The sequence below is a fragment of the Trachypithecus francoisi genome, unplaced genomic scaffold (assembly GCF_009764315.1).
Source record: "Trachypithecus francoisi isolate TF-2019V2 unplaced genomic scaffold, Tfra_2.0 Contig01579, whole genome shotgun sequence".
Lineage (NCBI taxonomy): Eukaryota > Metazoa > Chordata > Mammalia > Primates > Cercopithecidae > Trachypithecus > Trachypithecus francoisi.
The window spans coordinates 16969618-16994083 of NW_022681442.1; the positions used below are offsets into that span (position 1 = coordinate 16969618).

The window sequence follows — 24466 nt, forward strand, 5'->3', positions numbered from 1 at the left end:
TGCTGTTCTCTTTCACAAAAAAATGTATTTTTTGTGTGTGCATTTATTCTGTCACGTAAACTTATAGAAGCAGCCTGTCAAGGTCTGTAGAGAAAATTACTGTGGGTGTTTAGACTGGGTGTTGCATTAATAGGTTCATTTTTGATAAATCAGCATCTTTACAATATTTAGTTTCTCCATCTAGAAATATCATAGATTTCTATTTAGGTCTATTATGTTCATCAGTTAAGTTCCATAATTTGCTTTATGTAGATCTTACATTGGAGGGTTTATTAGTTGTTATTACAAATGGGATCCCATTTTCCCATTACATTTACTTAATTTTTGTTGCTAGTGAATAGGAAATAATGGTTTTTATATGTTAATTTTTTATTTAGCCATATGACTCAATTTTTGTATTCGTGATCTTCATACTTCTTTTTCTTGACATCACATTGGCCAGGAGGAAAACAATGTAGAATGATACTGGTAAAAGTGTACATCTTTGTCTTATTTGTCGTTTTCCTGTCTTTCATGAGAATGCCATGAAGGTTTCACCACTAAATATGATAAATACACTTGATCAGCTTGAAGACATTTCTTTCTATTTATAGCTTACTGAGAGGTATGCTTTTCACTGCAGATGACACCATGCTCTTGTCAACGGGCCTTTATTTTTTCACTTGACATTTTCCTCAAGAGTCCAGAGATTGCCTGGACTAACTTGGACCTCCCAGCACTGGCATCCTAGCTGAGCGAACCTGGTTTAGAACTGAGCACTTAGGACTGAGTAATGCCTTCTTTCTTCCTCCTTTCTGCTCACATTTGACCTCAGATGTCCTACAGGCAGGAGCTACTTTGTGTTGATATTTCCTGCCTTCTCTCACCACTCTCCCCCAGCCCTACCCTTCCTCCTGCATAAAAGTAAAACATTTTACAAATGAATAAAAAGTAGCATGTGGCCGGGTGCGGTGGCTCACACCTGTAATCCCAGCACTTTGAGAGGCCGAGGCGGGTGGATCACAAGGTCAGGAGATCGAGACCATCCTGGCTAACATGGTGAAACCCCATTTCTACTAAAAATACAAAAAATTATCTGGGCGTGGTGCCAGGTGCCTATAGTCCCAGCTACTCAGGAGGCTGAAGCAGGAGAATCGCCTGAACCTGGGAGGTGGAGTTTGCAGTGAGCCGAGATCGCACCACTGCACTCCAGCCTGAGCGACAGAGCGAGACTCCGTCTCAATAAATAAATAAATAAATAAATTAATTAATTAATAAAAGTAGCATGTGGACAAGGGCAAGAGCACCACTTCTGGAATTTTCTTGCAGGCACCACTGAAAAGATTTTTATTCCTAACTTCTAATTTAAATAACTTCAATTTTTTTTTTTTCCACTTGATTATCTTAAATGGCTCACCACCACCTCACGCACTGGTTGCTAAGCAGATCTTGTAGTTTTTACAGGAAGGTATGAGAAAGGAATTACCACCTGACATCTGATTTCCTGTTGCAGTTTCATGCAGGTTCTGATGTAGGATGCAGCCATTTTTAACTCTTTCTTGGCTATTGCCTTGTACATGGTTAATGCAGAAGAAATGTTTTGATGGTGAATTGATGGAAACGATTTAATCAGAGTCCATCTGAGAGCTCTTAGGTGGCGATGACTTTTTGCTAGGCTGTGAATGAAAGGATTTGTTCTTGCCAGGCGTGTATGTGGAGTGTGACTCTAATGTGATTTGGCACCTGTCTAGAAAATTGTCCCTGTATCCAGTGACACTTTGCTTCGGGGAAGTCAATACCTGCTGTGATGGCATCTGTCATATTTAGGAATGTGAAATGCACATGAATAATGCACAGCCACCTTAGTAAAATGCCTTCTCCAGAAAACTCTTCATGTAAGCCACTGGCAAAAGATTGTTGCAAGCTGCATAGAAGAGACTTTGGGCCCCCTTTGAGATAAAAGCAGTGGATTATGTATTTTACTATAGCTTTCCTCACCTTGACGTCATTGGGGTAGATTTTATTATTTTCAGATTGTTTAGCCAAGAAAGCAAGAACCTGCTAAATATAAGTGTCATTTATTTTTGGTTGGTTTGTTAGAAACAGCATTAGCTCCCAACAAGGTGGGGTTTTGGGGAGATGGAGTGACTCATCTCAGGCATATGGTGTGTTACTGGCAGCCATCCAGGTCAAGAGGGACACATAGAAGCCAGAAACGCTGAGAGACAAGGCAGCCCCTCCAGGCAGCCACGGGTAGCTGGCCTTTGAGCCCCTCCCAGTTTCAATGAAGTTGGCTTTAGCTTCCGGGGCTGTTGGTGTAGGAAGTTTGGTCAATTAGACAATTATTTTTCCTTTTTCAGCATCTTTTCTTTTCTTCTAAATCCTCAAGTCCAGAAAAGATTCTGGAATCCATGACAAGGAGTAGACTCAACGTTCCCTACCTTTTCTCTTGCAGGCAGGTGACAAACATTACCACCCCAGCTGTGCACGATGCAGCAGATGCAACCAGATGTTCACAGAAGGAGAGGAAATGTATCTTCAAGGTGAGGCGGACTCAAGAACACTAGAAGTTTTCCCTGCTGGGGGGAAAGGAAATCTTGCTATGTTTGTTTCACTGTTTTTAGAGAAGGAGGCATGTTATTAGCTGTGAGGCTACCCCAATCCAAGAAGATTATGGCCAAAAGTTACCTCATCAGTTAGTATTAATCAGCCAAGCAACTGACATGCTGGCAGTGAGCCCCTGAGGCTGCTCACGAATGAACTTGTGATGCTGCCTTAATCAAATGAATAGGACTCGACATTTGATGCCTCAGATGTGAGGGAAGAGTGAAAATTAGCAATACCTCCTCTCCAATTCTTCCCAGGAATATGCTTAGGAAACAAAAGATTACAAGAGAATTTCTAGAAATGTCTGAAATGTTACTCATTTGATGGCTACTTTTTTTCTTCTCTTACTGTCCTGTGAGAAGGGCTTTTTGAGGCCTCCTGGGCTGCTGTTCTTTGGGTTTTCAAGAATAAAATCTCATATTTGATGAATTATGTCACAGACTTGTTTCACCCCATTAAGATGATTAACTCTTATATTGAGAGAGAGAGAGGGACAGAGAGAGAATGGGAGATAACAAGAGAGAACCCACTCTCTGAAAGAGAAATTTCTGGTATCAAAGAGGTACTTTTTACCAGGGAGCCATTGGAATCCCAGCACTTTGGGAAGCTGAGTTGGGAAGACTGCTTGAACCAAGGAGTTCAAGACCATCCTGGGCAACACAGGGAATCCTCAACTCTATTTATATATATATATGACCATATATATACATATATATAAAATAGACCATATATATGTGATCATAGTTTTTATGAAACTGATTTTATATATATATATACACACACACTACACATACATGATCAGCTTTTATGTTCTCTGAAATTCTGGAACTTCTCAGAGAGGCTTTAAGAGAGGATTCGCTTCTAGTCAAACAGCACCATCTGTGCAAGTATTTTACTATTTTTAGCTGGAAAAGAGTTACTAATCAAACAAGCGTTTTTCAGTAAAATTAGCAAAACCCATAAGAGCTGTTGCTCATTCCGTTGTGGTAATTACTGAGTCTCAACTACCTGTGCATGTCATTTCTTGATTTCTCTTTGCAGATAGCACGATGTGTACTTGTAATGAGTGGCTGGCTTTTCTCTCTCAGTTTTGTTTTTAGGCAACTTAGAAAAATCTACAGAAAGGATTCTTGAGTATTAAAGCAAAGCCTGGCTACTCTCCCCTTAAAAAAGGCTAGCTACGTGAGAAATTGACAACCCAAACTTCTTTTTGGCTTTAGAATGATCACTCTGAAAAACTGTGATTAAAAACATCACAGAATTTTGAAAGGCCTTATGAAGGCAAGTGACAAGCACCCGCATCTGTGGCCTCATGCAGGATTTATATGACACATATTCCACAGACAACAGGCCTTACATCTGCAGTGGCAATAGGCAGGTGTCACTCTGCATTTCTCCACACAAAGCAGATTTATTCTTTATTTGGTCTGTGGGCTTAGATTTTAGCCTATCAATTCTGGCACTCAAAAACAAGGACACAGGAGTGCCAGTCAACACTGTCTCTGCTGGAAACAGAGACTTAGAGGCTCCGGGTGCAGCTCTGCAATTCAGAGTGGTTCTGGAGACTGGAGAGAGAAGGTTTCAAGCTGTGCACGAATACAGTACATTCGGGCTACGAATAAATGGCTATCTGTTAAGGCTGCATTTGGAATTCTAGGGATTACTCTAAACCTTCTGGAGTTGTGCTTCAGAAGCCTTTGCGTGCCCTCTCGGCACATCTTTGAAGAAAGAGCAGTTTCATCTTCTTCAGCATCTGATGTTCTGTCCGAGTCACATTCCTTGTGTGCCTGACCTCTGGAGAACAATAGTGCCATTGTGCGCAGACCCGGTGTCCTGGCCAGTGACTCCTGCTCAGCAGAACCTTCACAGCGAATGCTTCTCCTGAGCCTGCACCTGACCCCTGGGCCCTCCACATTCAGAGGATTTCCTGTGCTTTGTAGTCAGCTTTTGAGCCAGAGTTAGTGCTGAAGAGACCTATACATCTGTCTGCTTTTTGTTTGACTTTTTTGTTTGTTTATTTTGGCCCTGGGTTAAGAAGATGGAAAAAATTGTTAAATAAGGATTCAAGTATTATGCTGATATAAAATGTATTTTTTCTTGCCATTAATTTAATATTAGTTTAGCTCAGTGGTGTGAAATAACTCATAAGTTATTTTAATTTGGTGACTTTTCAAGTATGCACAGGTTGTTGCTTAAAAGAGATAAAGATTTTGGCCGGGCGCGGTGGCTCACGCCTGTAATCTCAACACTTTGGGAGGCCGAGGTGGGTGGATCACTTGAGGTCAGGAGTTCCAAAGAGCCTGGCCAACATGGCGAAAACCCGTCTTTACTAAAAGTATAAAAATCAGCTGGGCATGGTGGTGCACACCTGTAATCCCAGCTACTTGGGAGGCTGAGGCAGGGGAATCGCTTGAACCTGGGAGGCGGAGGTTGCAGCGAGCTGAGATTGTGCCACTTACACTCCAGCCTGGGAGACAGAGTGAGACTCTATCTCAAAAGAAAAAAAAAAAAAAATAAGGTAAAGATTTAAATCATGAAATTTGGAAACTCTGATATTCATACTGTGAATTTTATTTATGTAATTTTTGCTTTCAACATAGTAACTTTATTTTCTTAAGTCTTCTTAAGTGCTCATTTAAGTTCTGTCCATCGCCACACTTGAATATGTCCTTACGTGAACATATCAACCTTACCCATAATCATATAGATGACATATTTTGTATGTATGTAGTCATACAAAATCATGTGAGGAGGCATTGGATTCTTACAAGATAAGAGCTTCTATTGGAGATAAGTGTTTTGTTTAATTCTGTGATGCTGGTACCATGCGTTAAATTGCTTCATAATACAAGAAAGTGAGACTGTTGACTCAGGAACAGAAAATAACACCTAAATAGTTACTTTACTACTTTAAAAGTGGAGACTTTTTAGAAAATTACTTAAAAGGTTCAAGGCCAAAGGAAATTTTTGGATTTATAATTTAACTTTCACCCTTTCTACTAGTTGGTTTAATTTCTCGTTTCTGTGTAGGTGACTATGTATAATTGAATCAATGAAAAATTCAGTAAGTTTTGCTTCTGGATGTAGACTATCTGGTTGACTTTATTCCCCTCAACTAAACTGGTTGGTTGTTTTGATGTTAGATAAACAATGCCTACTATTTGTTAAATTAAATGCAACTTGTAGTAAGTACTCAGGCATTCCTTTTAAAGGATGATATAAGGTTTAACAATAGCAAGACACGATTAAGAACTAAATATCTCTTGCATCAAAAGACTCATGCCCAATTAGTGGTCTCTGTGGTCTAGAATTATGACCTTTATCAAACAAGCTTGGGCTAGATCAGGAAAACTTGCTTAGACTTTGGACATGTCTGATTTTTGTGTTATGATTTACTTGGACATAAACCAATAACACCTTCCTATGATGGGGAACGAGGGATAGGAGCCATTCTCAGAAGTGCTGTCCAAGAGGACTTTGTATCTTTCCATTTTCCTGGCTCTTAGCAGTGCATTCTGTCTTCTCAGGTTCCACTGTTTGGCATCCCGACTGTAAGCAATCTACGAAGACCGAGGAAAAACTGCGGGTAAGAATACAATTAAAACATGACACCAGCTGCATTTGTAGGGCATACGCTCATAGTCACTAATTCTTGGGGTTAGGGTTTAGGTGAAATTACTTTTTACTGACTTTTCCCCTTATAGCAAACTAAGTTCAAAGGCCATTTGGCTAGGGAAAGGGGTCCCCTCTTACCTTAAATGTACTGTGGTTTTTGTTCCAAATGCTTGTGTTAGACAAAGTAAGCCTTGGCCTCACTAGTCAGCTTCTTAGAAAAGCATTCAAGGGAAAAGTCAAATCATGCAGATGGTAAAACAATGACTCATCAGGTTCCAGGTGCAGCGTCTGCTGACCTCACCAGACTGTTTTGGTGCTTAGTCTATAATGCACTACTCTGACCCCAGCTCTACATTAGTACATTCTACTGGTCTCTCATTTTACTGAATCCAAATTCACCAGAATAGACTCTAAAAGCTGATGGCTTGTCAGATAAAACCTATGGGGAAAATAATAACGAACCAAGATAGGTAAATTAATCAATTCTCAGAACACCTCCAGATGACAATATTTTATGTTTCAGAAGCAAAGCGCTGTACACAGTTGTAAAACCATGATCATAATCTCTGTCCTGTTCAGATGCCCCATTTTTCACGTGGGCTAGGAAGTATTTTTCAGTGCAATAATCAGACTGAATGAATCCCGGTGCCTTGGGTTAACCTAACTTAGTGGTACCCATAGAAAAACTGGAATCTGACTGCACCCTGTTTACTGTCTCAGGGAAAAGAATGGCCTGGATTTATTTTGGAGGCCAGCCTCTAGTGCGTAGTATAATCTCTTCTCGATCTGCCATTAGCAGGCATCAGAACCTATGTATGTAATCCCCAGCGGCAGCACGGTCAGTTTATTGATGGGGTCTAGTCACTGATGTGTGACTTGTGAAGGGGTGACTTGGCTTTGGAGCAGTGATTACCAGCGAGACCCACTCGCTCTGCCTTTTTTCAGATCCCTTTGCCTGCTGCCTTGGGAATTACAGCTCTTATTTTCCTAGTGTGTTTGCTTTATTCTCTGAATGAACCACACATATGCACAGGAGATATTTTTCCTCTGTTTTTTATTTTTTCTTTTCCTCCTCAATTCACATCCATCAATCAGATGGAGACATTTTACCATTTGGATATTTTAGGAACTTGTCCCTTCGCTGTGACCCTGAACAAACGCAGTGCTTTTAGAATGCAAAATTATTGTGAACATACTTAAGTTGAGAGGGGAGGGGGGGAAACACTTTTTCTCTGAATAACTGAATAAAGGTAAGAACAGCTGAAGAGGAATTTGCCCACCAAACTTAGGGTGGTTTCGCTCTCTGTTTTTGACACACAGACCCCTGAAGTCCATCAGCCGGATAGTCACACACAGGCATAGTCACCTAGTTGTGGGGTCTACACTCTGGGATTTTTGAGAAACTATGGATGCTTTGGAAATGAGTTACCTTTAATAAAATATGAGACCACAAATGATCATCCTTATTGTGACTTTTATCATAAGAATGTAAAGTTCACAGCATAGCTTGAGGATGCTGCCCAGAAACCACCCAAGTAGCTATAGTAGTTTGTACTCTCTCTCTAATGTTGCTTTTGGGTTTTTTAGTAATCATTTTAACTTCATCTCTGATGAAGTCTTTTGGGAGATGAAGAGAGGAGTGCTAATGAGGCCAGACTGAGTGGAATGTGGGCCTTTTCTGTATCAGGATTGCTTGAGCTTGCAGATCATGTGACTAAAATGATTTTTAAAAAACAACAATACTCTGATTACATCTTGATGGAAAACTCTCTGCATAAGCTTATGAAAACAACTAGTGAAATACTTCCACCCATTCTGGCCAAGAGGAGCTCTTGTTTTCTTCCTTTAGTAAACCTTCCAGAGAATTCTAAGGCTCTTCTCCTAAACCCAGCATTCACTATTTAGGAGGTCAGGAGAGTGCTCTGGGTCACTGTCTTTGGAAAGCCCAGAAGTGAGGAAGAGGCTCCCATGTGCCCAGACCCGGGCTTCACACTGATGTTGGTGGGGGTTAAAGGGAATAGGTTTTGAATAGAGAAATGCATCTTGTGCTCTCTTAAGGGTGTGTCTACACATCACAAATCTTGAGCCAGGATTTCCAGGCCTTTCACTTTTCACATTAGTGCAGTTTCCACAGTGAAATGAAAATGTTTTAAGAATCTTTCAGCAACCCCACTGAGTAATCCACATTTTTGATATTTAAGAACTCATGGGGCATTTGTAACAACAGATTCTCAAGAATGCCTCTCAGTTGGCTTCACTGGCTTCTTACCCTTTATATATTATAAGAATGTCTAAGCCAAAATAAATGGAGAGGAATTGAAAGGGGTTGGAGCTTAGATAAATATACTGTAACTTGAAGACCAGTTAATATGCTTTTAAACGTGGGCCCAAAAATTGACCCAAAAAATCCACTTGTACATCAATGAAAGGATCCCACTTTATGTTTACTATCAAGTTAGTTTTCACTAAGGGTTTTTTTTTTTTTTAATAATACTTCTGATTTTAGGCTATTTCTGTGTTCATTCTTCCCTTTTCTCATGTTTCATGGCAGCTGCCAAACATTCAGCGTTCTTCATCCGATTTCTTTTATCCCAAAAGTCTGATTCGACGCACAGGACGGTCTCCGTCTCTGCAGGTTAGCGCTGTGTCTAGGCTGGGGCTCAAAGCCACTGTCCTGGGCCCAGGCTTCTGTTGCTTTTCCCCCGGGCTGCTTTTCTTACATAACTTCTTCAGCTCCTGCAGAAAGCAGATGCTTTTCTCACACCACGAGCGCCTCTCACACTGACTCTGGCCATTGTCTTCTTGGATGGATGTTTTCATTCAGAGCAGCAGCTAAAGCTTTGTGTCTGTAAAGCAATCACATCAGAAGCTGCCTTTTGGTCCTGTGTTGCCACGTTTGTTCACTGCACAAGTATCTGCTGAGCACCCAAGTGTAGAACTGGGCTGAATGTAGCAGATCGAGGCTCATAGGCGAGGAAAGACAGGTACATAATTATAAGGGTGATACAGAAACCCATCCCAGGCTATGGATCGCAAAGGCCATGCTCCTTGGAATGTCAGATGAGGAAAAGGCCTCCAGGGTCGCTTCCTGGGAGAAGTGGTCTTGGAGTTGATTTTTAGAGGCTGGCTGAGATTTGACCATGAGGGGATGAGGAGAAAGTGGCAGACCTGATGAGGAGATGTGAAGTGTGCAGCTGAGAAAGGCAGTGCTTGGGTAGGGAGTGGTTTCACTCAAGAAAGGAAGAGTGAGGCTGAGTGCAGTGGCTCACACCTGTAATCCCAGCACTTTGAGAGGCGGAGGCAGGTGGATCACTTGAGATCAAGAGTTCAAGACCACCCTGGCCAACATGGTGAAACCCCGTCTCCACTAAAAATAGAAAAAATAGCTGGGCATTGTTGTGGACGCCTGTAATCCCAGCTACTCAGGAGACTGAGACAGGAGAGTTGTTTGAACCCTGGAGACAGAGATTGCAGTGAGCCAAGGTTGCGCCACTGCACTCCAGCCTGGGCAACAGAGCAAGACTCTGTCTCAAGAAGAAAACAAAAAAACAAAAAAACAAAGGAACAGTGAAGTGGGAAAGGGAGAAACTGAGAAACAGGCATCTACTCTATGGAGGCTGGGGGATTTATGTACAATCTCATTTGCTCTCCCTAAGAATTCCTGCAAGGTAGCTCATCTTATTCCCATTTTACAGATGGGGAGACTGAGACCCATCATAGTTAGGTAACTTCTCCAGAATTACTCTACTGGTAAGTGGAAGAGCCAGGATTGGAAAACGTGTTTCCATGAGCCCATCACTCATATTCATTCTGCTATAGTGCAAGGGGACAGTGAGAGAAAAACCTGAAAGAAGCAGAAGAAGGAGAACATTAAATACTGGCTAAGGCTATTGTCAGGGGGCCACTGATGGAGTGTAAGGAAGAGAGCAGTGCCACCTGCCCAGGGCATCCTGCAGGAGAAGGGAGAGGACTCAGCCAGCCCAGCAGAGGAACAGCCAGGCTGGAGATTATGCTGCATGCACAGACCTGACCTTTAGGGGTTTCTGAGAATCAGTGGAAACCTTGGCCTGTTAAACTAGAAGGGACTTTCTACAATCTCATCTTGGCTCAGATGAAACGTGTTTTCTAGCTCTGCTAACAATTCAGGGTTGCACTGCAGCACTTTGGCCGGGCTGTGTGCCTGTACATTCTGTGCCTGTCAGAACTGCACTAAGGATAAAAAGAGTTTGAGTTTCTATTTTTGTTAAGCCTTCACCTTCTTTGATTGCACGATGGAAAAGACAAGTGTAGAAGCTTAGAGTAGAAGAGAATCTTTTAGAGGTCAACCCCCTGAGTTTCCTCATTGATAGAATGAAGTCAGATGGGCTGGGCATGGTGGTTTATGCCTGTAATCCCAGCACGTTGAGAGGCCAATGTGGGCAGATCGCTAGAGTGCAGGAGTTTGAGACCAGCCTGGGCAACATGGCAAAACCCCTATGTACCCCTCCAAAAATACAAAAATTAGCCAGGCATGGTGGTGCATGCCTGTATTCTTAGCCACTCAGAAGGCTTAGATGGGAAGATCACCTGAACCTGGGGAGGTTGAGGCTGCAGTGAACCAAGATCATGCCGCTGCGCTCCAGCCTGGGAGACAGAGTGAGACTCTGTCTCAAAAAAAAAAAAAAAAAAAAAGGCGGACAGATACAGCAGCATGTCTGAGACCGCACAGGCTGTCATAAACAGCAAGCCAACTGCATACTTTGGTTCTTGACCCCAGGCCTTGGTGCCTTGCATTGTCCCATGATACTGGGTTCCTATGATATGATGTATTTTTCATACAATCTTCATTCTGTGTTAAAGTTTCAGCTCCGGTGGCAGAGTTTCCACACACAGTGAAGCCAAAGTCGCATGAATCCAGAGGAACAGCCAAAGATTGTCCCCACTGCAAATGAGTGTTGCTCAGAATTAGTGCTTCCACTTGGCAAGAAGCCACTTGTTCAATATCTTTTTTTTTTATTATTTTTTCCAGTAGTATACTCTTAAATAGTATTACATTTTGTTAGCCTGTGGCTACAACCAAGTAATACATTTTCATGACTTGCAGAAAAATGCCATCATCAAGTGTGAAATTTTTTAGTTTGCCCCAGACCTTTAAGCTTGAGAGATTTGGAGCATCTTGAGAGAGAGAGAGGGAGTGAGAGAGATCCGTTTACAATAACTTCTCTCCTCCTGTCTTGTTGTTCAAACGGGACATCTGATTCCTATTATCCAGCTGTAACTATCAATGAAGTCAACTTTAGCTCCATCACAGAAAGTTGTAAACAGCTTGGGACCTGGCAGAGAAAATGGGCTTTGTGGCAAGATCTCCCTTCACCCGTTGGCAATTGAAGAACCTTTAAAATGCCAGAAAACTCCAAAGCAATGCAGTTCTCAAGTCACAGATATTTTATCTTTTAAGTACTTTGGCTACACAGCGGCTCATTTCCCACCACTTAAAACTGAGTACCCTTAGTTATTAGATAAACTGTCTTCCTTGCAGGGACATTCAGCACTCTGTGCTTCAGAAATAAGTCCTGGTTTTGTTGTAGAGGAAAGTAAAATCTATAGCAGGAAAGTCATTTTGTTATCTAGATTGAGAATGAGCTCCATCTTTTCCTTTTGCCTGAATTACAGGTAAAATAAAATGATGAAAATAGAATTACCTGAGAAAAACATATTCTGGTTCCACTCACTTGGAAGTTTTCTGTGAATAGCAAATTTTGTCTACAGGTAAACTCAGTACTGAGCATGTATAATTCATTATAGACAAAGCACATGATATTCCCAGGACCAAGTCTGTAATAATCTGGGGGGTGTCACTTGCTTTCATTCTAAAAGGGAGTTTTTCTCAGCTATGCCTTTAGAGGTTAAAGCATGAATTGACTGACCTACAAAATGGGCATGACTTTTTTCTTTGAAACTAATATTTACCTATTATAACATATGCACTTGTCAATCTATGATATACCAAACAAATACCATGTGTATATTTTTAAAGGAGCTAATTTGAGGCTTTATGTCTGTCTAGAGCAAGCAAGTAATGTTAGTGGTGTTTGATTTTTGTTTTGTTCATGTCACTACAGTACATACTGTTTTACTCCCAGCTTTCACTTCATTCAAGTATTTCATCCTTTTGAGGGTGTCTTTACAATTCATCAGACAGCTGAATGTAGAGGTGTAAAGATTTATACTGGAAAGATCACATGTAGTAAAGGCTAATGGCATTTGTGAAACTGTCTCCAGAGAAGTGGTATGTGCCCACAGCACCCTCCTGCCTCCTCTCCAAACACAAAATTCTTTTTTCCAAGGGAGTTGATTTCACTCTTTCTTTGCTTAGCAGCGGGCATTCAGTATGTGCAGGTTTTAAAAGTATTCCTTCTTCTACAGCTGTTATCACCACCTTGTCTAATGAACTTCAACAAAAACCCAAGGCAGGTACTGTCAACATCAACAGGATTTAGTATAAGGTGTCAGTCATCTTATATCAGTAGTTGTCCCATCAGTGTTCGTAAGATCATTCTGACCTGGTTGCCAGATGCCTGTAGTTTCTCTCTCCTTAGAGCATGGCTTTGGATAAATGCAAATTAGATGAATATAGTTGTTGCATCCCTGCTCCTGCTGAATGGGGGGAGGGCAGGGACTACAAAGTGCTTCCCAGCACTGTCCTTCTAGGAGACCCATGTGCATGGTGGACCATAATGGAAAGTAAATGGAAAATGTCATTTTTCTACTTACTCAACCAGCAGAGCTCTGGTAAGTGTTTTTAATGGTTAGTATTTGAAGAATAAAAAGAGCTGGAGTGGAAAAAGAAGAGGATGTCTTCAATTAATTTTCATTCTGTGACTGTGACTTCTGGATGGTAGGACAGATGGACAAAATCAAGGCATAGGGGAAAAATAGCTGAAAGGTATTTAGAGGGCTTTTCAAAGAAATTTCATGAAGAAAACAAAAAGATGTGCTTTTTAAAGCATTTGACTACTTATTTGTAATTAAATACCATTTTTCATCTCTCCTGTTGAACTGCTAGTCTTCTGGTGAGGCGTCTCTTTGTTAATTTGTGTGTATGTGTGTGTGTGTGTGTGGAAGGAAAGTAAAAATAGTTGTTGAAATCAAAAGTAAAGACATGAAAGTGTGCTGGGAGATAACTATAGAGTAAATGGACCCCTTCATCATGAGAGACTGAGTGATAACAGCCATATCAACAAGAAGGTTCTTACTGAAGGCTCCTTTCTTCCTTTTGCCAAAATAAGGTTTCAACTACTTGCCTAATCTCACTGGCAAAATCCTCTGAGTGATCACAACCATATATAATTCTTTCTCTATCTACCTTGCCTGCTTTCTTCATCCCACCCCACCCCACCTCCATGCCAAAGATGGTATCAGAAGATGCCAAAGATAGCATCAAAAGAAAGAACTGAATTTTTCCAACTGCACTTTCAAGTTGGTTTTTCTGCAAGGAAAAGGTGCTTAAATGAAAGTAAATAAATTGTACCTGCTTTTAGCATGTTAGCCATAAGTCCTTGCTGTTTCCTTTATTCTATAGCAGTGGGCTTACCTTTGGTGATAAATATTTGAAATTGTATGCATTTATAACATAGATCAGAGAGTAATTTTGTTCACTGTAACTCTCATAGAGAATTCCAGAAACAAGGCTGCCGACCCATGGGGTTATTGAGTTCAGTACATAATTATTGGGTCACTGTTGTTACCATGGACATCTGAATGGGTAGAAATGGTAATTTAGATTAAATAACTACATGTAAGGATCATCAGTTACATGTCAGGATCACCTGTAAAATTCTATGATGACCAAAGAGGTGATGATAGGTAATGACAGGGTTGGGTTAATGGTAAAGAAGAAATTGTCAGTGGGATTTGAAAGTGGGACAGCATGTCAGTAAGTTAAGTGCTTTCAAGGTTGAGATGGTTTCTGTCTGAGTGGATGTATGTTATTGTGTTGGAGAACAGCTCTGAGCCTTTTGAAGATATCTTACCCATAACAGCAAATTATGGATTCATTAGGAAAAGAAAAATAACAGTCCGGGCGCAGTGGCTCAAGCCTGTAATCCCAGCACTTTGGGAGGCCGAGACGGGTGGATCACGAGGTCAGGAGATCGAGACCATCCTGGCTAACATGGTGAAACCCCGTCTCTACTAAAAAATACAAAAAAACTAGCCAGGCGAGGTGGCGGGCGTCTGTAGTCTCAGCTACTCGGGAGGCTGAGGCAGGAGAATGGCGTGAACCCGGGCGGCGGAGCTTGCAGTGAGCTGAGATCCGGCCACTGCACTCCAGCCTGGGCGACAGAGCGAGACTCTGTCTCAAAAAAAAAAAAAAAAAAAAAAGAAAAATAACAGCTGGAAGAATAAAAAGGGTTCTTTTAATAAACAAGATGTTAATTTGAAATTCAACATGTTTAGAATTCTAGATGTTTCAAATTGAAATGTCAAATTCTAAGTATCTAGGATTAAAACTCCAAAAAATAATCAGTCGATTTTTAAAAAGTAATTTTATGATCTGCATAAAGGAGAGCCTGCTAACCCCCTGCAGTTGAGCAAATACACTTTGAGAGACATTAGGGACCGTGGCAAAAAGCAGGCAATCCATGCGTGTCACGGAAGCCTTGAGCACAGTTCAGTAGGCAGCAAACCAGGAACTGTCCTGGCAGATAAGACAGACTGTGCAAGGTCATCGTCATCGGCATGGGAAGGGCATTAATTACTAAAGTTAAGACACAGTCACTGTCTCCAAGAGCATTTGGAATCACTTCACAGAGTCCTCAAGGAGGGGAAGGCAATCTCTCAGCTCCTGGTAGGACTGCTGCCCCATATACTGTGATGAATTGCTTCGCATATCTGTGTTCTGATGGGAAGGCGTCCAAGTGCGGTAGCTGTAGAGAATGCTGGGGAAGCCTAGTTCTATGTAGCTCACATATGAAAGGAATATTCATGAAGAGCAAAACAGAAGCATTATTTGAGAATAACTGCCTAAGAAACCTAGTCTAATCCCAAGTGTCTAGAAAATGTTGACTGCTTGCCATGTGCCCAGTAAGGTGCTTGGAGCTTTATATGCATTCTCTCATTTAACCCTATGACATAGTTATGCTGGTACACCTTTCTCCATTCTATACATGAAGAAGTTGAAGCTCAAGGAAGTTGAAAGAAAAAAAGAAAGGAAAAGAAAAAAGAAAAACTCATGTAACATCAAACAACTAGTAGAGTCCAGGTTTGAACTGTTATTTGGCACCAAAGTCAGCCTTTTAAGTGCACTGTATTACATAAAATACATAGATGTGTTCTATCCCATTATTTCAATATAGACAGGTAAACAGAATGGGGCCATTGTAAGAAAATAAACAAGCAAGAATGCAACTTAACCCATAAACAAGATGCCCATGGATGTAAATTTTACCATAAACTTAGGAGGTCAGAATTAAGCAAAAACAAACAATGGTAAATTCAGTGAACGAAAAAGCAGTTTCCGAATCTCCAAGGGTATTAGTCCATTTTCACACTGCTGTAAAGAACTGCCCAAGACTGGGTAATTTATACAGAAAAGAGATTTAATTGACTCACAGTTCTGCATGGCTGGGAAGGACTCAGGAAACTTACAATCATGGCAGAAAGCAAAGGGGAAGCAAAGACCTTCTTCACATGGCGGCAGGAAAGAGAGAGCACGTGAGTGCAGGAAAAACTACCATTTATAAAACCACCAGGTCTTGTGAGAATTCCCTCACTATCATGAGAACAGCATGGAGGAAACCGCCCCCATAATCCAATCACCTCTCTCCCTTGACACATGGAGATTACAAATCAAGATGAGATTTGGGTGGGGGCACAGAGCCAAACCATATCACCAAGATACATCAGGGCATTTCTCAACACTAAAGTTTGAAGATGCAAGTAGCAGAAGGATGGCTCTAAGACAAGCCAGAACATCAGAAAATTTGATGACCAGTTCACCTGACTTTGAAAACTGCCTGGCTATTAAAACCTAAAATATTTATTTCTGCATCAGAGAACTTGGGGACAAGTGTATGTAAATTGGAGATAATTTTGATCTGAAAACTTTTGAAAACCAAATGGGACTTGAAAAAATTCAAATTGTTGATTAACTTTTAAAATCTTTAGCTCAACAATATTAATAGTGTAAACAAAAAAAGATAAATGCTTCCAAGAAAGCCTGCATAACTCACAGGATCCTCTAATCCAGCCAAGAAGGAAGGGAGAGGCCAGGCATTTTGGCTCACGCCTATAATCCCAGCACTTTGGGAGGCCGAGGCAGGCAAATCATGAGGTCAGGAGTTTCAGACCATCCTGGCCAATGTGGTGAAACCCCATCTCTACTCAAAATACAAAAATTAGCTGGGTGTGGTGGCGCACGCCTGTAGTCCCAGCTACTTGGAAAGCTGAGGCACTAGAATCACTTGAACCTGGGAGGCAGAGGTTGCAGTGAGCCAAGATCATGCCACTGCACTCCAGGCTGAGTGACAGAGTGAGACTCTGTCTCAAAGAAAGAAGGGAGAGAGAAACTGAACTGAAATAGGCTAGTTCTGCCAAGAGAACTGCCTTTTCTGCCGGTGAAGCTCTTCATCCCCAGAAGGTGGCGTTAAAGACCCTTCCCTACATGTGCGTGCGTTGTTCTTCAGCTCTGTTTCTACCAGTACATTCAGTACAAGAGCAAATAAAACCATTTAGAGCCATCCCAGGTGCATCATTACAGCAAAGGCCGAAAGTATCCTTGCCCCACACTTGGCAAAAATAAGGATGAGTAACATACGAGTGACCTCAAAGCCCCAGTGTACACTTTGGCTGTTCACACAATGTCCTGGATGCTTGTTAATTAAAACAGGCTTTTGTCATAGCAACCCCAGTAACTGAAGAAATCTGATGCCCCTGCCGCATACCCTCTCCCTACCCCAACCCAGTGAGCTATTGCAGTGTTCTTGCAGAGCTGGTGCAATAAAAATATTTTCAGTTAGCAGGCATTCTTTTCTGCTACTTAATCTCAATATTTCTCTATTAGTTTTATCCCATTTGTCCCATAGTTATGTTGATGGGAAATAAATGATCACACTCGCCCTACAATACAGGCAAAATTTTAGTGCAGGGTTTAAATGCTTGGGCTGTGGACCTAGAGTGTCTGAGTTCAAATCCTGACTCTTCATCCCTTTCCTACCTGTGTGGCTTGGAGTCCTGATACTTTTTCCTTATCTGTAAAATAGGAATAGTAATGGAAGGTACCTCCTAGGGTTGCTGAGAAGATTACATGAGATTAAGCCTGGGAAGCACTGGGCACAGGCCTGCCACATAGTAAGTGGGCAGTAGACATTCGCTGCCATTGATATTCTTGGGTTGCTACTTAAGAGGTTTCATTTTGACATTAAATTTGGCAAATGGGAGTTCCTGGCCACTGGAAGCTGAAGGACTACCTGTGGTTAATAATTATCCCACAGAGATGGATATAGGTTCAGCATTTTCAGGGGGTAGCATCTCCTTGTAAAGGAGGAATACATTTTGATTGCACCACTTCTATATTTTGATCAGGAAATGGATCTAGAAATTGCAATTTATTATTTTTTTTTTTATGAGGCAAAGTTTCGCTCTTATTGCCTAGGCTGGAGTGCAGTGGCACCATCTCGGCTCACTGCAACCTCTGCCTCCCAAGTTCAAGCGATTCTCCTACCTCATCCTCCCAAAAAGCTGGGATTACAGGTACCTGCCACCATACCCGGTTAATTTTTTTGTATTTTTAGTAGAGACGGGCTTTCACCATGTTGGCCAGGCTGGTCTCGAACTCCTGACCTCAGGTGATCCACCCGCCTCGGCCTCCCAAAGTGCTGAGATTACAGGCATGAGCCACCGCACCCAGGCTGCACATTTCTTGAATAGTGTTACGTGAGTCTTTCCTCTTTCAGCATACTCAGAGGTAGAATTTTCTCATATTGAGATATACCTGCAATTGCTATAACTCTAGCAGGAAAGCGCTTGTGCACGCCAGGTCCTGGGGAGGAGGCCCAGAAGGGATGGACCTGGTGCACCTCTACCTGGGTGTGGTGCGATTTCTCCCACCCACTTCCACCCTAACATCTCGAAGATACCAGGGGCATTGGCTGAAAAAGACTGATCACAGTCTTCCAGCGATGAATGTAATCACTGCCAGACCTGAATTGGCCAGATATGTTTGCCTTCATTGTTTCAACTGTGAACAATATAGTGAGGCAACACCCTTGTCTGAAGGAGTTTCTTTGGCTCAGTGATGCCCACATTCAAGGTATTAAACATCAATAGATACAGTACTGAGAAGGCAAGGTCTTATTCCTATTGTAGAACTGTAAGTTATCCTCTTTAGGAAATAACTGCAACAGAGGTGAGGAAGTGTTCCAAAGTGAGGCCTTCAGTTTTCTCTGCAGAGCTTTCCAGAACATGTTAAACAGAAGCAGGAGGCAGCTGATCCTAGTTCATAAGTTTCCTTCCTGCTCACATAACCACCTCTCACTCTCCACATTCTTCGAGTATATACTATGAAGTCCAGTTTCTTTCGTCCTTCCCAAAGGCCAACCCACTAGCCTTACCTCAGTGACTCTCTGTATAGTTAGACTCAAATCGTGTGATTAACATAAGTCAAGTGTCTGCAAACTAAGTATCTGTTTACAAATAATAAATTCTAGCTCATTCCCTCAACTAGGATTTGTACCTTCTATGTACCTGTGGAAAGCATTGGATATAGACAGTGGTTAAAAAATAAACTCTATGAGGTATGAGAGCATGACTAAAGTTAATGAAGGAGACAGACATGATACAAGGAAACCAATAAATATATAATTATACATTTTACTCATGCAGGAAAAAAAAATGACACTATGAGAGAAAACAAAGGGAACCAACTCTGGATTGAATCAGGGAGGGCCTCTCTGAGGAGGTGATATTTAAGCCAAGCCTGAAGGAAGAGAATCATCCAAGTAAAATTGGGAGCTAGGGCATTTCAGGCAGAGGGAGCAGCAAGCGAGGATAAAAACTCGAGCTTTGTGCGCTGTATTGTGTGAGTGATGACAGGTGAGAGAAGGAGGTAGGAGGGGAAGGCAGGGGTAGAATCCTGAGGCTCTGCTTGTTGTGATTTTATTCTGAATGGATGCTTGTATTAGGTCTGTTCTCACGCCGCTAGTAAAGACATACCCAAGACTGGGTAATTTATAAAGGAAAGAGGCTTAATGAACTCGCAGTTCCACATGGCTGGGGAGGCCTCACAATCATGGCAGAAGGCAAATGAGAAGCAAAGTCCTGTCTTACGTGGTGGCAGGCAAGAGAGCTTGTGCAGGGAAACTCCCATTTATAAAACCATCAGTCTCATGAGACTTATTCACTATCACGAGAACAGTATGGGGGAAACCGTCCCCATGGTTCAGTGATCTCCACCTGGTCCCACCCTTGACACATGGGGATTATTACAGTTCTAGGTGAGATTTGGGTGGCGACACAGCCAAACTATATCAATGCTGGAGACAAAAGTAGAGTAGTGACCATCCAAATGATGTTCTTGAAAGGTCTCTTGGCTGGGCGCAGTGGCTCACGCCTGTAATCCCAGCACTTTGGAAGGCCGAGGCGGGCGGATCATGAAGTTAGGAGATCGAGACCATCCTGGCTAACACGGTGAAACCCTGTCTCTACTAAAAATACAAAAAAATTAGCCAGGCATGGTGGCAGGTGCCTGTAGTCCCAGCTACTCGGGAGGCTGAGACAGGAGAATGGCATGAACCTGGGAGTCAGAGCTTGCAGTGAGCTGAGATTGTGCCACTGCACTCCAGCCTGGGTGACAAAGTGAGACTCCATCTAAAAAAAAAAGTGTCTCTATCCATTGCCTGCCAGGTTGATTTGAAGAAGGGAGGGGAGAAGGCAGAAGATGCACAGGGAGGCCATTGCAATAATCTGGATGAATGGAGATGGTGACTGGGGCTGGGACTATTGCAGTAGAGAAGGAGAGAAATGGGAAGTTTTGAGGTGTGCTCGAAGGTAAACCAGAAGTTCTCGTAGGGAACAAGGAGCAGGAAGAGCCAGAGAAAGGCCTCCCCATGCCTTTTCAAAACTTGGTCATGCAACTAGTTTGCATTTACCTTTCCTTCCAGGTTGTATTTTACCTTATTCAAAAAGTTGGTAAATGTTTCTTTTTTTCACTAGCTGAGTTTTTAGTAAAGCTTAAGGGCCCAGGACAGTCTAGATTCTGAAGCCAGGGTCCTAAATCTTACAAGTCACTGTTTATTTTACAGCCTACCAGGACATCCTCGGAAAGTATTTATTCTAGACCAGGCTCCAGTATTCCTGGCTCACCAGGTCATACTATCTATGTAAGTATCTACTTCTGGAAGTGACATTTCTGGGACAGGTAAATTAGTGGGTTGTAATAGCAGAATGGGTAATCCAAAACAAAAGCTAATTCAAAGTGATTTCTATTTTTGTTATGAGACCTGATTTTCATTTTTATAGAACAGTATCCTCAATCATGTTTACCTTTAGGTAATTACATTTATATGTGACCATCAACAGAGTGATCAGACGACCTGGAAAATGTAGTAATATGTTGCAGGACTTAAAAAATTCTTGCACCTAAGATTCCATCTCAAAAAAAAAAAAAAATTCTTGCACCTAAATTGCATATAGATATTTGGGGATTAAATATATATTTTATAATGCTGATACTGAGTGTTCTTAAATTCTACCACAAAGATATTTAAATATTTAGTTTATTAATTATGCAGTTCTTGTTTTTAGCCATCTGAAAGGATTATTAGACCATCTGTTTGAGCTTTTTCCTTCACTGTCATAAATTCAGGAAATTATCCTTAAGATTTGCATGTTGATCTATTTCATGAATTCTACACAGATTTTTTCCTAAGTGTTCAGTGACTTTTTTTAAAAAAATAAAAGAATAATACATGGTATAAAATGATTAATACATGGTATAAAATGATTAATACATGGTGTAAAGGACAACTTTAAAGAGTGTAACTGTGCTAGGCAAGATGTTTTGGTTTTTGTTTATTTTAAGGCTTTCACTTTTTAAACAACAGGAAATGCGCCAACAACAGTTTCCCAAAGAGACTACAAGGTAATTGTTCTTTCTGGTTAACTTTGCCAGGCAAAAGTAGACAATGAGATCCTGGATTACAAGGATTTAGCGGCCATTCCCAAGGTCAAGGCAATTTATGACATTGAACGTCCAGATCTTATTACCTATGAGCCTTTCTACACTTCGGGCTATGATGACAAACAGGAGAGACAGAGCCTTGGAGAGGTAATACATTCCTAGTGGTTGTGAGTTGTACAACAATTTACCTTCTCTTTTTTCACATTTGTAATAACTACCATTTGGAGTTTAGGTAAATCAGGTGGTCTTTTGTCTGCCTAGTATTTGCAGATTTCTAGAGCAGGTGCGTGGAGGTATTCAGAAGCCCATCATGAGAGGTGGGAGAACAGACCAGTGGCACATCAAACAACAGTGAAGAACGGCTAAGCGTTAGCATGCTGGGATGGAAACTGTCCGGAGGTGGGGAGGGAGTGGGGAGAGAGAGGGCAGGGCTTCTGTGAGCTGGGTAGAGCAAATAAGGGAGTGAGAGTCTCCTGGGGGGTGTCTAGTGATAGCTTTAAGTATATTCATGGGATCATGGAGAGAACACACCCCCTAAATTTTGGTAGCTAGTTTTCAGCAACTTAAGAAAGTTAGAATATGCAAGAAAAAATAAAGTAGAGAGCATGGGGCAACAGTCTAGCACAGGCGTGTGAGCCAGGATTCTGGAATCAAATTACCTGGTCTCAACCCAGGGATCACCACATGCTGATTGTCTGACTTTGACCATGTGACAGCCATTCTGCTCCTGGTTTCCTGGGCCAGGTACAGTGCTCATACCTCTAATCCCAACATTTTGGGAGGCTGAGGGCAGGAGGATTGCTTCAGGCCAGGAGTTGAAGACCACCCTGGACAACATAGTGAGACCTCGTCTCTATATTAAAAAAATAAGAAAAATGGTCCTAGTTCCCTCATGTGTAAAACAGATAGGGTAATGATAGAATCTACCTCATAGGGTATTGGTGAGGATTAAGCAAGCTTATCTACATAAAGCAATTATCAGAGGCCAGACTTGGGAGAAATACTGAGCATGTGGCAATCTCTATCATTGTTGCTACCTGTCCTCTTGGGGATTGTTAATACTCAGCCCGCAGACCCATCCGCTGTGGGACCAGAGCCTCTCAGCCTCTTGGGATCCTCCCCTCCCCGGTCCCATCCCAGGGTTGAAGGTTCTCTGTGGCGCCTACCCAAGTCCGTTTCCCCTGGCCAGTCAGCTCACTCTCGTTTTCTCTGTTTTATTTTTTAAATTAGAATCATCTGTAGACTGATTTGAGTCCACACAGATGTTAACAAATAGCTGACAAATCAGCTATTCAACAAAGGTTAAAACAATATAAACAATCTAGCATCTCACAGTGCTTTGAGGTCTGGAGAGAAAAGGCATGAAAATGTGATTGTTTAATTTGTTCTCAATTCCAGATGTATAATATTATTTGATAATTATATTTATGTTTATTTGTCATTTTATATATATTGTTGCTTTTATTTATTTACTTTCTAATCTGGGTTTTATTCCAGAGAATAGCTCTGCGTGGAAAGGGTCCCTGTGACAGGAAGTGATATCCATTTTCATGTAGTGCCACCTAGTGGTCACCTAGCCATAGCTGCACTTGCAGCGGCTCTCAAGCACAGGTGCATTGGCCGGGGTTGTCAGTTGGTATTGAACCCCCCAGGGTTTCGTAGGGGATAAGAGGTGAGGGGAAGTTCCTGAACAAAGTGCATAGAGATTGGTCTTGGACCCTGTGGATGAGAATTTACTAATGTTTAACTCATACAAGCAAGGGAATGTGAGTTTTTTTAACGGTGTTAAGGATTTGGGGCTCGTGGTGTGCACAGGTATGTCTGTGTGCGGTGTATGTGTCTGTGTGTGTTTCCCAGCAGCTCCGTTCAGGGCAGTAAAACATTAAGCACTCAAGAGTTTGGGCTTTGAGGTGAAAATCTCTGCATTTAAAATCAGACTCAGCCAGACATAGTGGCTCATGTCTGTAATCCCGGCACTTTAGGAGGCCAAGGTGGGTGGATTGCTTGAGACCAAGAGTTTGAGACAAACCTGGGCAACATGCCAAAATTCCATCTCTACAAAAAAAAAATGCAAAAATTAGCCAGGCATGATGGCACACGCCTGTAGTCCCAGCAACTTGCAAGGCTGAGATGGGAGGATCACTTGAGCCCAGGAGGTTGAGGCTGCAATGAGCCATGATCATGCCATCGTACTCCAGCCTGGGTGACAGAGCAACACCCTGTCTCAAAAAAAAAAAAAAGTAACAGACTGGTACTGACTAACCATATAACTTTGGGGAAATTATATACCTCAATCTCCTTATCTGCAAACTCAAGATAGAGAATAAGAATACCTACGTTAGAAGTTTTCTGTAAAGAGTAAGTGAGCTATTTACATTAGAACAGTACTGGGCACATAATAAGTGCTTAAGAAAAATGCTGGCTATGTTTGTAAGCAGCACACTATAGTTACTGTCATAACTTGGAATGATGTCCCACAGTTTTCTTTATGCATAGAGGGTGCCCCTGGGATCAGAAATCAGACATATTAGTGAACTCTTTCCCAATACTTGCATCTTGCAACTGAGAGAACTTTACAAGCTGTTCTATTATTTATTCCATTAGTTTTTAACACACTTCTTTTATAGACCTCATATACATATTGCATTTTTTGAGATGGAGTCTCTCTCTGTCACCCGGCTGGAGTATAGTGATGCGATCTTGGCTCACTGTAACCTCCGCCTCCCAGGTTCAAGCAGTTCTCCTGCCTTAGCCTCCCAAGTAGCTGGGACTACAGGCAGGTGCCACCAAGCCAGGCTAATTTTTGTATTTTTGGTAGAGGCGGGGTTTCATCATGTTGGCTGGGCTGGTTGTGAACTCCTGACCTCAAGTGATCCACCCGCCTCGACCTCACAAGGTGCTGGGATTACAGGTGTAAGCCACCTCACCTGGCCTTTATACATATTGCCATTTAAGAAACACTGCAAGAGTCAGCTTAGTTCTGTGCAGCCGTTGGTGCCTCCAGGGCCCTGCTATCAGTGCAGGTGCAGACCTGGGCCCTGACCTTGAGACGAGCCTTCACCTAGCTGAGACCCCCTAGAGACAGACTGTAGCTGCAGAGGAGACTGT

At 41.9% G+C, this 24466-nt stretch overlaps 1 protein-coding gene across 33 annotated transcripts in view; it reads left to right on the top strand.

Moving 5' to 3' along the window:
- The window catches only part of ABLIM1 (actin binding LIM protein 1), a 353609-nt gene that overhangs the window by 290398 nt on the left and 38745 nt on the right, over window positions 1-24466 (top strand). For 19 of the 33 annotated variants that reach the window (XM_033181938.1, XM_033181921.1, XM_033181922.1 and 16 more), the window contains 4 exons: window positions 2435-2522; window positions 6114-6172; window positions 20481-20558; window positions 21350-21505. In XM_033181938.1, coding sequence (XP_033037829.1) covers window positions 2435-2522; window positions 6114-6172; window positions 20481-20558; window positions 21350-21505 — 381 coding nt within the window. Of the gene's footprint in view, window positions 1-2434; window positions 2523-6113; window positions 6173-8752; window positions 8837-20480; window positions 20559-21349; window positions 21506-24466 lie in introns of all 33 variants that reach the window. The other 14 variants (XM_033181841.1, XM_033181791.1, XM_033181820.1 and 11 more) reach the window with 1 other exon arrangement.